The sequence below is a fragment of the Myxocyprinus asiaticus genome, chromosome 6, assembly GCF_019703515.2.
Source record: "Myxocyprinus asiaticus isolate MX2 ecotype Aquarium Trade chromosome 6, UBuf_Myxa_2, whole genome shotgun sequence".
Taxonomy (NCBI): Eukaryota; Metazoa; Chordata; class Actinopteri; order Cypriniformes; family Catostomidae; genus Myxocyprinus; species Myxocyprinus asiaticus.
The window spans coordinates 23,035,313-23,050,303 of record NC_059349.1 but is presented as its reverse complement, the minus strand read 5'-3'; the positions used below and the strand labels follow the sequence as shown (position 1 = coordinate 23,050,303).

The window sequence follows — 14,991 nt, the reverse complement described above, 5'->3', positions numbered from 1 at the left end:
GATTTATACTGATATGAATGTGTGGCGAGCAGGGCATGGCCGAGTGAAGATGGTGTGGAGCGAGGCCGGGATGGACACCTGGGGAGAATTATCTCTCTCAGCTGTTGGCGATTATGGTGTTAGCAGGCGAGAGATAAAGCCGCAGCCAGAACTAACAGTGAGAGAGACACACAAAGCTGTGTGTGTGGGTCGAGGATGGTGTGCTGAAAATCAATTTTATTTTGTGTCACACTGAAAAGTGTTTTTAATAAAAGTTTTACGTTTTGGATTGTTTACCCAGCTCCCACCTCCTCCATCTTTAAGAGCGTTCGTGATTTGTCACAGTATGGCAGTCACTAGTTACTTACAGTACACTGCATTTAAGTTATACATGTTATCAGTATATGTGTTCCCTGGGAATTTAGCCCATGACCTTGGCATCGCTAGTGCCACGTTCTTTCAGTTGAGTTACAAGAACATTTAGATTTAGATCACTTAATTTTGCACAGTAAAAACCACAGCTAAATCTGGAAATGCATTGGGACATCCTTGCTTCTAAAACCTGACTGAGCATGCCATCTACCATGGCTGTGTCAAGCACTCTGTTTCATTATGGCATGATCAGTTATCCTGAGGGTTTGCATGAAACTGCTGGAGTTACAGCCCTGAAGCTTTTTACAGTCTCTACCTGTGCTGGGTTCATGCTAAGGTTACACTGAAGATGTGCGATTACATGACAATGAAGGTTATTCTCAGTGTAAAATACAGGAAAGTGCTTTAGGGAATTGCTGTTGTGATTAACATGGTTCACCCTATAATACCTCATAGTACCTCAATGAGCAAGGATAAGCTGGAGATGTTTACACTGTGCTGCAGCTCCCAGGAGAAAATGTGTTGTGCTGTGCTATACAAAGGAAAAATGTGCCGTAGTACTGAATAATTAGAAAACTTGGACGGACAGTATGAAGATTAAAGGTGGGGGGGGGGGGATTTAATTACTGTAATCAACCTCCTTCTAAGATGAGGAGAGCATCTGCAGAAAAAAACACTTGCACTCTCTGAACTGCTTCAACTGATGCTGCATTCTACAATAGCATGTATCTGCACTGATACTCATAAACTCTATAGTATTTTTCTGGATCAATTTTAAGAATAATTTTACTATAATTTTATAATTTTCCTTTTAAATTTAAATTTACTTGTAAAACTTTTTGTAGAGTTGAGCAATCAGTTTCTATATACATAGCAGTAAATTACACTATATTGCCAAAAGTATTCGCTCACCCATCCAAATAATTGAATTCAGGTGTTCCAATCACTTCCATGGCCACAGGTGTATAAAATGAAGCACCTAGGCATGCAGACTGCTTCTACAAACATTTGTGAAAGAATGGGCCACTCTCAGGAGCTCAGTGAATTCCAGCATGGTACTGTGATAGTTTGGTGGAAGGGGGATTATGGTGTGGGGTTGTTTTTCAGGAGCTGGGCTTGGCCCCTTAGTTCCAGTGAAAGGAACTCTTAATGCTTCAGCATACCAAGAGATTTTGGACAATTCCATGCTCCCAACTTTGTGGGAACAGTTTGGGGATGGCCCCTTCCTGTTCCAACATGACTGCGCACCAGTGCACAAAGCAAGGTCCATAAAGACATGGATAAGCGAGTTTGGTGTGGAAGAACTTGACTGGCCTGCACAGAGTCCTGACCTCAACCTGATAGAGCACCTTTGGGATGAATTAGAGTGAAGACTGCGAGCCAGGCCTTCTCGTCCAACATCAGTGTCTGACCTCACAAATGCGCTTCTGGAAGAATGGTCAAAAATTCCCATAAACACACTCCTAAACCTTGTGGAAAGCCTTCCCAGAAGAGCTGAATCTGTTATAGCTGCAAAGGGTGGGCCGACATCATATTAAACCCTATTGATTAAGAATGGGATGTCACTTAAGTTCATATGCATCTAAAGGCAAATGAGCGAATACTTTTGGCAATATAGTGTATATTTTGGTGTGTCTTAAAGGAATATTCTAGGTTCAATACAAGATAAGCTCAGTTGACAGCATTTGTGTCATAAGGTTGATTACCACAAAAAAATAATTTCCACTTGTCCCTCCTTTTCTTAAAAAAACCCCCCCAAAAATCGTGGGTCACGTGACGCCATGCAAGGAGCAGACGTGTAAACGGCGAGCTCTGCGCACTTTGCTAGTTTTTAATTATTTTCATGTTATAATCCGGTGAGATTCGATACACCCAGTTACATATTTGCTCTTTGAGGTAAACATGGCAAAGAAGTCAAAATCCTCAGACTCTGGAGACATTAAAAGACACTTAAGTGTTCAAGCTGAGGCCTCTGACGGGCCTGCGAGCCTGGGACTCGAGTTGGAAAGTGCGACGGGAGAAGGAATTCAGCGTCAGCTGTCCAACATCTCGGTGATGCTGACGAAGGTTGTTGCTGACTTGGAGGATCTCGCTGTAATACGTCGATCTATTACAGTGATGGAAACAAAATTCTCTGAGTTGGTCACAAGAGTCGCAGAAGTTGAGAAATGAATCGATTATCTTGAGTCATCGGAAAGGGAATTATCTGCTAATCCGCCCATGTCCAAAATAGATTTGGAATGCATTTTTGAAAAATTGGAAGATCTCGAAAATAGAAATCGAAGGAGCAATATGCGAATTGTTGGAGTTCCTGAGCATGAGGGGGGTGGAGATATGGTGGGGTTCCTGGACGGGCTCTTCCCAAGTCTGCTCGACATGACAGGCCGTGGACTGGGGGTCGAGTGGGCTCACAGGGTCCCAGCTCACGGATCTGCTGAGGGAGACAGGCCCCGATCGATTCTGGCCAGATTTCTGGGATCATCCGATGGGGATCTCGTGTTGCGCCAGACGAGGAGCGAGGGAGAGCTTTCTTGGAAGAATCATGGTATTTTCTTGTTCCCGGACTTGGCGAGTTCAACAGGAGAGAGGCGCGATCGGTTCAAGGAATGTGGGAAGCTCTTGCATCAGTGGGGATCGCTTTTGCGTTGATGTTTCCGGATGTGCTGGAAATGGACACCGGGGATGGCCGCAGAGTATATTTATGCCCCCAAAAAGCACTGTCCTTTGTGGAAACTATGGGTGAGTGAACCACTGCATGTTGCTTGTGTGAGTGGACTGACTCGCTGTACATAACTTGATTGTCTGAGGAAGCTGGGCGCCATTTTTGTTTCTTTCTGCGTTGGCTCTGCCTAGAAGCTGGAGTTTGTTTTTGGAATAACACTTCTCCTTCAAGAAACTTTTGCATTGACGGAGGATCGCTTTTGCACTGAAGTTCCCAGCCAGATTGAGAGTGGACACTATGGATGACCGTAAAATATCTACATGCCCACACGGAGGACGTCTTTTGTGAAGCTGACGGAGTAAGTCATGATGTATTTTTTTTTTGTGTGGCCTCCGAGTGAATTTGACTCTTGATCATCCGAAGAACCGGGATGCCTGTTTTGTTTCGTTATGTGCTGGCTCTGCCTGGTGGCTGGAGATTGTTTTGTGGAGTGGCGCTGCTTTGGGTCAGCTGTGGATGAATCTGATCGTTCTTTGTGCTTGTGCCTCCTGTTGGCTGGAGTTTGTTTTTGTGGAGTGTTTTCACGGGACATTGGAATGATTGCATCATCTGCTGCACTCTGGTTCACTTGAAATACTTGTTTGTCTGTCCGAGGGGGCTGAGCGGCTTTATGTTTGTTTTGTGGAGGAGCACACCTTCAGGACGGTTCTGTGAATGAATCTACACATTCTGTCTGTTTATTCTGCCTGTTGGCTGGGGTCTGTTTTACAAAGTATTTTCTGTTATGTAATTTTGCCTCACAAAATCTGTACAGAAGCACTGGACTTGAACAATCCGACGGCAAAGTTGTCACGGGGGTTCTCATAGGCGTATATGGGCTCTTTGAGTTTAGAGGGATTGACACCGGTTGGCGCTGTTGTGCGCGGGGTTAATGCACACGTTTTTCTTTTTTCTGTTTGTTTTGTTCAGGGTTTTATTGTTGCATTAATGGGGAATGTGGTCTGTATAATCTTATTTTTGACAAACAGTTTATTTTTCTATTATATCAAAATGTCAAATGTTAATGTGAATGGATTGTCTCTCTCCACATGGAATGTGAATGGGTTGGGGCACCCCATAAAAAGAAGGAAATTTTATTTCTTTTCTTAAGCGTAAGAAATGTGATATAGTGTTTCTTCAAGAAACACATCTCTCCTCGCAGGAAGCGGAAAAATTTGGGAAGAAATGGGGTGGGCATGTTTTCTTTAGTGCTGGGTCAAGTAAGAGCAGGGGAGTCATTATAGTGATAAATAAACACCTACAATTCAAATTTCTCAAACAGATTAAAGATAAATTAGGAAGAGTCACTATAGTTTTAGCAGAAATTCAGGGCAAAGGTTGATTTTGGCTAATATTTACACACCTAATGCTGATGATCAGGGCTTTTTTATAGATCTTGAAGGGATGTTGCAAGCCGCTGGCACCCCTCATGATATAATATTGGGAGGAGACTTTCATCTTTTGATGTACTCAGTCCTTGATCATAGTGAAGCAAAAGTGTGCAAGCCCACTAGAGCAACATTGACGCTTCACAGGATGTGTAAAAATCTTGGTCTTACAGATATTTGGAGACTTATGAACCCATCTGGTAGGGATTATATATTTTTTTTTCATCAGTCCATAAGATTTATTCTAGAATAGATTTTTTTTATATATCTAAATCCCTCATTTCATCTGTTGTTGATTGCTCAATTGGAAACATTTTAGTGTCAGATCATGCCCTGGTGAGTTTAGAGGTGTTGCCACATATAGAGAAAAATAAATCATATAGTTGGTGCTTTAATGTATCCCTTTTGCAAAATCCTGATTTCCAACAAATGTTAAAGACCGAAAACTATGTTTATATGGAGACCAACTGGTCCTCAGTATCCTCTGTGGGCATGGCTTGGAGGCACTTAAGGCGGTTCTTAGGGGTCAGATCATACATTATGCCTCATTCACCAAAATATCCAAAGCACGAGAACTCGTGGAGTTGGAAGAGAATATTAAAAGTGCCGAGGCAGAACTGAAGCGCCAAATGTCATCTGATGGCCTCAGAGAATTGACCCGATTGAAATACAGATATAATACTATTTTGTCACGGAAGGTGGAGTTTTGCTTATTCAGGGCAAGACAGTCATACTTTGAGTCTGGGGACAAAGCAGGGAAGCTTCTGGCTAGATATATAAAGCAGAGAGAGTCTTTTTCTACCATTCCCTCAGTGAAATCTGCTGGTGGTGAAATTTTTACCTCGGCCATTGATATTAATAATGCCTTTAAAGAATTATATCTTGATCTTTATAGTTCCATGTCTTCGTCTACTGATGAAGATATTAGAAAATTTGTGGAACCATTAGAACTCCCTAAACTGACGACTGAGCAAAAAAATTCTCTTGAATCTGAGATAATCTTGGAGGAGCTTGGCAAGGTAATTAAGGCCTTGCCTACTGGCAAGTCTCCGGGACCAGATGGCTTTGCCGCTGAATTTTTTAGATCTTATGCAACAGAATTGGCTCCACTTTTGTTAGAAGTTTATAGAGTCATTAAAGAATGGAAAGCTTCCCCCAACCATGACACAAGCCCGGATCAGTCTGATTCTTAAAAAGGACAAAGATCCAAGCGAGTGTAAAAGTTACCATCCAATTTCCCTGATCCAGCTAGATATAAAAATTTTGGCAAAATTTCTGGCTAACCGATTAAGTTATGACATCTCTTATACATATAGATCAGGTGGGGTTTATTAGGGGCCGCAGCTCTTGTGACAACATTAGGCATCTCATTAATATCACGTGGTCAGTGGCAAATGATCAGACTCCGTTCGCTGCCACCTCACTTGACGCCGAAAAGGCGTTTGATATGGTAGAATGGGATTATCTTTTTAAGATGCTGGAAATGTATGGGTTCGGAAATACTTTTATTGGATGGTTTACGTTACTTTATAGACACCCTGTAGCGGCGGTACAAACAAATGGATTAATTTCAGATTATTTTACTCTGAATAGGGGCACTCGGCAGGGTTGCCCTCTTTCCCCATTATTGTTGTCTTGCCCTGGAACCATTAGCAGCCACAATAAGAAAGGAGGATGATTTTCCAGGGGTGACGGCGGGAGGCGTGGCGCATAAGCTTTTACTTTACACAGATGATATTTTATTATTCGTCTCCAACCCCACTAGATGTATGCCTTGTCTCCACAGAATTATTAATTTCTTTTCAACATTTTCTGGATACAGAGTTAATTGGTCTAAATCTGAAGCTTTAGCTCTGACAGCGTACTGCCCAGTAACGGCTTTTCAGCCGGGCGCCTTTCAATGGCCCAAACAGGGCATTAAGTATTTGGGCATTTTATTCCCAGCAAAATTATGTGATTTAGTCAGAGTTAATTTTGACCCTTTAATAAAAAGGTTTTCGAGTGATGTGAGTAGGTGGGCTTCATTACATTTATCGATGATTGGGAAGGTTAATGTTATTAAAATGAACTGTATTCCAAAATCCAACTACCTACTACAGTCTCTCCCTGTAGATGTCCCCCTCTCTTATTTCAAGCAATTTGATAGCATAGTGAAGTCCTTCATTTGGAATGGAAAACGTCCCAGGTTACATTGCAACAAGTTGCATAGACCGATTGACAAAGGTGGGCTAGGCCTACCCAAGATATTGTTTTATTATTATGTATTCGGTCTCAGACATTTAGTTCATTGGTCACTTCCACCTGAGAGAGCCCCTCCCTGGTTTGGAATTGAACAGAAAGTATTGCCCCTATTTTACTATTACAAAGCCTTTCTATTAAACAAATTGGAGAAGTTAAGTCGCACCCCGTTATCTCGCATCTACATGCGCTATGGACAAAAGTGTCCAGAGTGTTTAATTCAGACATTTATTTAAATGTTGCCTCGAGCATATGGCTAAACCCAAAGTTGTGTATTGGTGAGTCCCCTTTCCGCTGGTCAGAGTGGATTGAGAGGGGTGTTAATACACTCGGTGACCTATATGAGAGTGGTGGGTTGAGATCGTTTGAAAATTTGGTCCAACATTTCAGGATTCCTAGATCTCAGTTCTTCAGGTACTTACAGCTGTGCCACCTGCTCTGTACTATTTTTGGGAGTAGCATACACCCCCCTTAAAGGGCAGATACTCTAGAAGTGGTGATAACTGCTTTTGGAAAAGGTCATGAGGCATCAGTGTATTACTCCCTGTTGAGTCTGGGGGATGGAGCTTCAGCTTCTCTCAAAAGATTATGGGAGAGAGATTTAAATTTGGTATTGGAGGAGGGAGTGTGGGCTAAGATTCTAAAAAACATCAAGTCTACATCAGAGATTCAAGGGTACGTCTGATGCAATTTAAGATTTTGAATCGATTATATTGGACCCCCTCTAGATTGTATAGACTTGGTCTTAAAGACACACCCACCTACTGGCAATGCCAATCAGAAGACGGGGACACAACCCATGTTTTTTGGGGATGTGTTAAAATACAGGAATTTTGGTTGAAAATTCAGGGATTGATGTGTGATGTGTTGGACACACGGTTTTCATTTTGCCCCAGACTCTGCAATTTGGGTGATGGGGAGGTCATATATTTTGGGGATAGCCACTTGAGAGGTTGAGGGGAGATGAGTGAGATTGCGGCATTTCAGGAGGCAATCTACAGAAGGTTGGGAAAGTGGGATTTGTTTAATAGGAAGTGGGGTGGATATATGGATTTCTTGGAGGGTTCTCGGGGAGGGGAAGTGGAGAGGGATTTTTAATTTTTAGTTTGATGTGTAAGTGCTCTCTTGTTTTTGAAAGTATTTTTGTTTTTTTGTTTTTTTCTAAATTTTTGTTATAATTGTAAGAGACCACTGTAATGTGTGTTTGTGTCGGGTGGGATGTTCGGGGGGAGGGGTTTTAATTTATATAACTGATTCCGTATTTTATGTTGTGTTTATTGGTTTTTGTGTATGGAATCAATAAAAATGTTAATAAAAAAAAGTAAAAAAACAAAAATCAAGGTCACAGTGTGGCACTTACAACAGAAGTGAATGGAGCCAATTTTTGGAGGGTTTAAAGGCAGAAATGTGAAGCTTATAATTTTATAAAAGCACTTACATTAATTCTTCTGATAAAACTCATGTATTATTTGAGCTGTAAAGTTGTTTAAATCATAATTTTTTCAGTCATTTTAGGGTTTGTTGACATAACATTGTCATGGCAACAAAGTTGTAAAATTGGCTATAACTTTACACAGAAAAGTTTAGTAAGCGATTTTATCACACTAAAATCATGTTAACACGCATATTGTTTATGTCTTATGGCTATACTTTTGAAATAGCAAGTATTTTAACGTTTACGAATTGGCCCCATTCACTTCCATTGTAAGTGTTTCACTGGAACAGGTTTTTTTTTTTTTAAAGAAAAATACTGATTTTTTTGTGGTAATCAATATTATGCCACAAATGCTGTAGATTGAGCTTAACTTGTATTGAACGGAATATTCCTTTAAGCTTCAAATATTTGTCATTGATTTTTTAACATACAAGTTACTAAAATACATACTTCACAGAGGTGGGTAGAGTAGCCAAAAAACATACTGAAAATTATGATATCATTTATTCACCCTCATGTTCTAAACCAGTATGACTTGGACACAATGAACACAATTAAGATTTTAGACATAAATTTAGCCTCAGTCACCATTTACTTCCATTTGTTTGTCATTTTTGAAATTGAATGATGACTGAGGATGTCACTCTCTAACATTCTGCCTAACACCTTGTTTTTGGTTCCAGAGAAGACAAAGACACAAAGGTTTGGAACAATGAGAATGAGTCTAAATGATGACAGAATATTCATTTATGGGTGAACTATCACTTTAAGGATGCTTGACAGATCGGGTTTGAAAATTAGAAGAAAAGTTTGGAAACGTTCCTAGCAATTATTACAGAAAAAACTAAACATCTCACAGGCTCAATTATACTATTATGTATAATATTGTATATTCTTAGTTATGAATCAAAGCAAGATCATGCATTATTACTGCCTAATGTTGCTATTTCACAACTTTTTAAAATCCTGCATGGATTCTTAGTTCAGTATATTCTGTAGCTTACAGTACATACACTGACAAATGAATTTAGATCATTAGATTTGTGCAATAAAAAGTGAAGTTGCACTTTATCTCTGTTTAGAAGCATGTTTAGGCTTATTTTAGTTGTCCTTAAGAAAAACACATCACATGTGTGCTTTATAATGCATATGGCTGTATGTTCGTGCTGCATTATTAAGCACGTGATCAGCAGAGCAAAATAATGTTCTGTCTACATCAGACGTGAGTGGTGTGGCACGATGTTACAAAAACAAATTGCTCCCATTATAATCAATGACGCTGTCTACAATGGATGTGTCCGCATGGTGTTGTGACGCGACATCGCTCGCGTCTGTTGTAGACAGTTTGTAACATGGATTTATGTGCACTGATATATTGTTGAGCACTGATATAAGAAAATGTATACTTAAAAACTGAGATCAACAGAGCCCGTAGGTTTAGAATCATGCTGAAACCAACCATTTCCATAACAAACAAGCCTTGTTTCGTTATCATTATCACCACAACTTACCGCAACGTTTTTTCTTAGTTGAATCCGTAATTCAATTCCCGCTTGTTTTGGTGTTGAATGAAGGCATCGCTTAAATGTAATTCTTCATTTTCATTGTGTGAAATAAAAAAGTGTTTGTTTTGAATGCTTACAGCTGTTGCTGCAGTGATGAAATTGAGTCGAGTGACAGAGCGCTGCTGTAAAGATCCGGTGCCGTAAAAGTCCCATTCAAAAATCTCTCAATAAATTAGGTATTTAATAACACTCATTAAATTAAAACCAGTAATGTAACGACAGTAACGTCCCCCATTGTAATGAAGAGTACATTTTTTTTCATTTGAATTTCACTTGAGTAAGAGTAAAAAGTACACATTAAATCTACTCTTAAAAGTACATTTTCTCCAAAAAGTTACTCAAGTAAATGTAACGGAGTAAATGTAGCACATTAATACCCACCTCTGATACTTCATTTCCAAAAATCAGAAGAAAACGCTGTGTAGCCTAAGCATTTTCAAAGTTGCAAAACATTAAAACCTGAGAATCATGTATTAAGATTATAATGCAACAATCTCCCACATCTTAAAAAAACTAACAAACAAAAAAACATTTTTTTTCAACAAAACTAAAAAGAGTAAAGTGCACATTGCTTTTGGATAAAAGAAAAGCATTTTGAAAGTTTTGTACCATACAGTACACCATTTCAGCTTAACCAAAATTAACTGTCAAAAGCATGCATGGCATTTTTTGTTGGGAGAACATGTTACTACTTGGCCATTTTATTAGCTCATTTTGGTTAAGTAAAACAGATTAGTAAAATTAATGATGTGAAACTAAATTGACTTTATTTTAATTCATTCTCAGCTTAGGACTGAATAAAGGTCTCTGCAGCACAGCAACTCTATAGAAGGCAACCAGGTCACACCTGGGAACAGGACATAATGCACATTTGAGCACTGCCAGAGAGCTTTGATTCTGTGTCTTATCCGAACAAAAATGGGACTTATCCAGACTAGCTGCAGACAGAAACACACTTGTTTCACATGAAATCTTCAGTACCCAAATGACATAAAGATAATATGTAAATCTCAATTTATACATGCCATATATTTATATCAGCAACATATATGATTAAAGCCTTGCGCCAGTCATTGTTACATTTTTACAGTCTAACAATCCCACTCAGATAACAGACTCACAATGGTTGTCTACAAGGAAAAGGCATTCACATGTAAAAAAATAAATAAAATAAAAAGTGCTAGGAATTTGTTTTTTTATATAGCTACAAATTACATCTACCATTAGTTCATTATGCCTTCATTTCTCATTAAATGTTTTCACAGAGTAGAAAGACAGTATCTATAGTTCATGACCATGATATTTAATACATACAATAGAATGTTTACAATTCTTTAATACTTGGGAAGTAAGCAATTCAGCTTTGGGGCTTTATAAATATACAAGTCACATGACAGATCAAGGACTGCCACCATCTGTCACGGTCCTGTCACTCTGTCAGTCTGGGTTTTTGTCCGACAGGACCGTGGCATTATCGTCCCATGTCTGTCTGTGTTTTCGGTCGGTCTTGTTTCATGTCTGGAGCATGGTGTCTGGATCCTGACCCTTCTGTCTGGTTCGGTTTCGGTGTCGGGATCCAGACACTCATGTTCCATGTCTTGTCCTGTATTGGCAGGAGTGCATTACACTTGACATCTTGGTGGCATGCGCTCTTGTCAGTAATCTATGTCTGTCTCTTGCGATCATGGATGCACGTTGCGCTCGCTTTGCGCTGCGCGCCCAGGTCACGAGCTGTCTTCACGTTGTGCTGAGGTTCGGTCACTTTGGTCTGAGGTTTCGGGTGGTCGAACTCTCGCACAGGTGTCCTGTCTTGTTTTTGTCACCTGTTGTGTGCATTGCGTGGCGTTTGCCTCGCGATGTACACTCAGGTTTTGTTTAGTGTGAGAATGTGTGGCATCACTTTGTTTGGCATTGCTATGCATTCTCTTGTCTTGTTTGTTGGTTGGCATGGGCATATATTGCCTTACTGTCTTGGCGATGTGCGCTCATGCCATTCGGGTGTTTTGCTGTCTTGTGAAAGCACGTGGCTTTGTTTTGTTTCTGTATTGCTGCATCTCTCTGTCTTATGTCATACCCCGCCTCCTTGTTTGATTATTGTTAGTTTGTTTACCTCACCTGTCCCCTGTTAACCCATTTGATTTCTCTTCCTATTTTAGTCTCCTTGTGTTTGCTGTCCAGTGCCAGTTCGTCTTGTTTCCAGTCATCTTTTCCAGTCTGTCCTGTGTATTTGTTTGTTTATTTTAGTCAGTCAGTCTGTCGGTCAGTCTAGTTTCCTGTCCTGTTCATCCCTACCCGGTCGGCCCTGTTCTGCCCGATGCCTTCTGCCCCAGCCCTCGATTATATTTCCTTTGTTTTTTCCCCTTCGGGTAGTTTATGTTAATTGTTTTCCCCCCTTGTGGGAGTTTTATGTTGGATTTTTGCGTTTGGGTCCTGAGCCTCTCTATTCCTGACACCATCATCTCCATGGCACCAGTGATCAGTGCTAAATTCCTTTGGATATCTAGGCCACATCAGATTCATGTAATAACTCTCCATATTTTAACCCCATTAAACTAAATGGTGCCCTATGAATTCTGTGACAGAGAGCATTTGCCCTTGATACCATCATCAAACCACATTTACAGAAGATTATACCTGTCCCACTTCATAAGCCTGTGCATGATTCTCTTCACCTTGACATAAAGTAATTATAGCCAAGCAAACACAGAATGCCCCCCTAACGTTAGTGCAAGGTTCCAATCTGGCCATTTCTTTGGGAACCAACCCTTAATGTTCTATGAACATAATTTTTAGGTTATATTTTTTATAACCATAAACTAACCTTTCCATAACGTTGCAGGGAGGTTTTTGTGTGACAAACTTATAACAACAACGTATAAAGAATGACTATTTTTAGGTTTTATTTTGCAGAATCATGTCTTTCTATTATTTGACATAATCATCATTTCATTAGTTTTATGGTCATATAGTGTCTATGCCTTTAAATACTGTCTACTCACTGTACCATGATCAGAATAAGAATGTTTTTAAATTGCAGACACCATGATGCACAACACGATATGATGCACACGAGCCAGCAAACATTTTTGCGTGTAAATATTTTTTTACACAATATATTTTCCCTTCAAATACAATGTATTGTGCCATTTACATGGCCAATACTACACGTATGTAAAGTTAACGTGAGTCTAATGCAGAATAGCCACTGGCTGTGGATAATGTGCTCTTCTGCATTTTTGTTTGGATTTTGAACGTGACAAGCGCGTTAACCGAGACCATTTAATCTACTGTCTAGTATAAAGGAGTCATAAGACATAAGAAATAAGACATTTACGTAAACAGGTCGTCTACGACCACACCAACGCTCTGAATCATTAAATTCACTTACCTCCACGAAATAAAAGCAGGGCAGCAAGGTAACGCTGTCTTTGGTCATCTTGCCTTTGAGTCTTTCTTTTGCAGACATGTTTAAAGGCATGTCCCTCTATGACTAACAGTGAACAGTGAAGCCCAACTGGTGTGATTAATTGCGCTCCTTTAAGCTACCGCTTTCTCCATCCCCAAGTGCGCTTTTACTGTGGATTCAGACACAGGGGAATATGCTGTATCAAACCTGGCAAATTCCCTTTATCGCCAAATCCAGCATGACTCCGAAACCATGACAACACAACCACCATCCCCTGAGCGCTGCTGATGGAGATATTAACAATGTCTTTCCATCGATTAATGTTTCAAGCCAACCTTCAACCTTCTGATTAAAGGCAATATGCTCACCAAATGACGTCAGAGGTGTGCTAAAAACCCATTTTTACCCGAAGCGCGCGCACGTGTGTGTGTGTGTGTGTGTGTACGGGTGGGGGTGTGCACGCTTGTTCACAATCAAACTACTGTATCATTATTGTCGAATGGTTTCAAATATGCCATAGAACGAAGAAGATAGTTTTTTTAAATAGCCTATTCGTGAACATTCAGAACACAATAGTTTGCATTGTTGGTGTCTCAAGTTATTACTAAGGTGACCAGAATTATTCAGATTTTAATACAAACATTTTTGTGCTTTTTGGTTCTGTCAAATATAGGCTACTGTATGCATGAACATATGTTGTCTTAAGAATAACAAAAGTTCCACATTAATACTTACTTTCTCATTTTATGTAGGCTACTGTAGCCTATGCAGTAGATAAAAAATGTAGGCCCAAGACTGATCTTTATTGAAATTTTTTCAGCATATGGCAACTTTGGGAGTGTTATTTGTTAAATGTTTTACTAAACTCTTTCAGATTGACAATCAATGAACTGAGAAATCATGACAATCCAACAGGAATCCAGTTTCTTTAAACTAATTTTGTTTCAGTGGGCGCATACACCATCTAGTGGATATTTAATGACAATGCCACATGACTTGGTGGTGATGATGGTTGGGAAGTTGGAAGTGCTCAGTGGCTACGTTTACATGCACTATGGCAAACCCTTTCAACATTTATCCCTTAAAACTTACTAGTATCTATTTTTATGTTACTAGTACTTATTTTTTAGTGACTAGTAACTATTCCATTAGATACTTGTACTTATTCATTAGGTACTAGTACTTATTCATTAGATGTTCTGTGAAAATTCACATTCAGGATCATGATTATATCATAATCATCAGATTTTGCACATATTTTGGACAATGGATGGCCGGTACATCCATTGACCAGGAAAATAAAAAATGGCACTCCATGTCAAAAAGGTTGCTAACCCCTGCATTAGATACTAGTACTTATTTAACAAATACTTGTACTTATTCAACAGACACTAGTACTTATTCATTAGATACTAGTATTATTTTAATAGATACTATTATGTATTCCAATAGTGATTAGTACTTATTCATTAGATACTATTACTTATTCAATAGATACTAGTATGTATTCCAGTAGTGAATAGTAAATATTCCATTGTTACTAGCAACACATTATAATTTTTTGCCATTGATTCTTATGGGAATTTGTGGTTTAGACATCACCTATTCACTTCTTACTAGTATGTTTTCCAATAGATACTAGTACTTATTAATACTAGTACTTATTAATAAGTACTTATTTAATAAGTAAGTACTAGTACTTATTCAATAGATACTAGTACATATTTATTAGATACTAGTACTTATTCATTAGATACTAGTAACTATTCCATTAGATACTAGCACTTATTCATTAGATAAATGGCTAAAAAAAAAAAATGTAAACAGATACACAGGGCAATACTTTATCATAATGCACTAACAGCCTTATACCACAGATTTTGCATGTCTGCATCTCTTATTCATCA

General features: G+C 39.2%; 1 protein-coding gene across 1 annotated transcript in view; it reads right to left on the bottom strand.

Annotated features, from left to right (window-relative positions):
• The window catches only part of plppr4a (phospholipid phosphatase related 4a), a 36,198-nt gene extending 22,768 nt beyond the window's left edge, over positions 1–13,430 (bottom strand). Inside the window, exon 1 of the mRNA XM_051700406.1 lies at positions 13,067–13,430. Within this exon, the coding sequence (XP_051556366.1) occupies positions 13,067–13,156 (90 nt within the window). The 5' untranslated portion in view covers positions 13,157–13,430. The remainder of the gene's footprint in view (positions 1–13,066) is intronic.
• Positions 13,431–14,991: the final 1,561 nt, after the last annotated feature.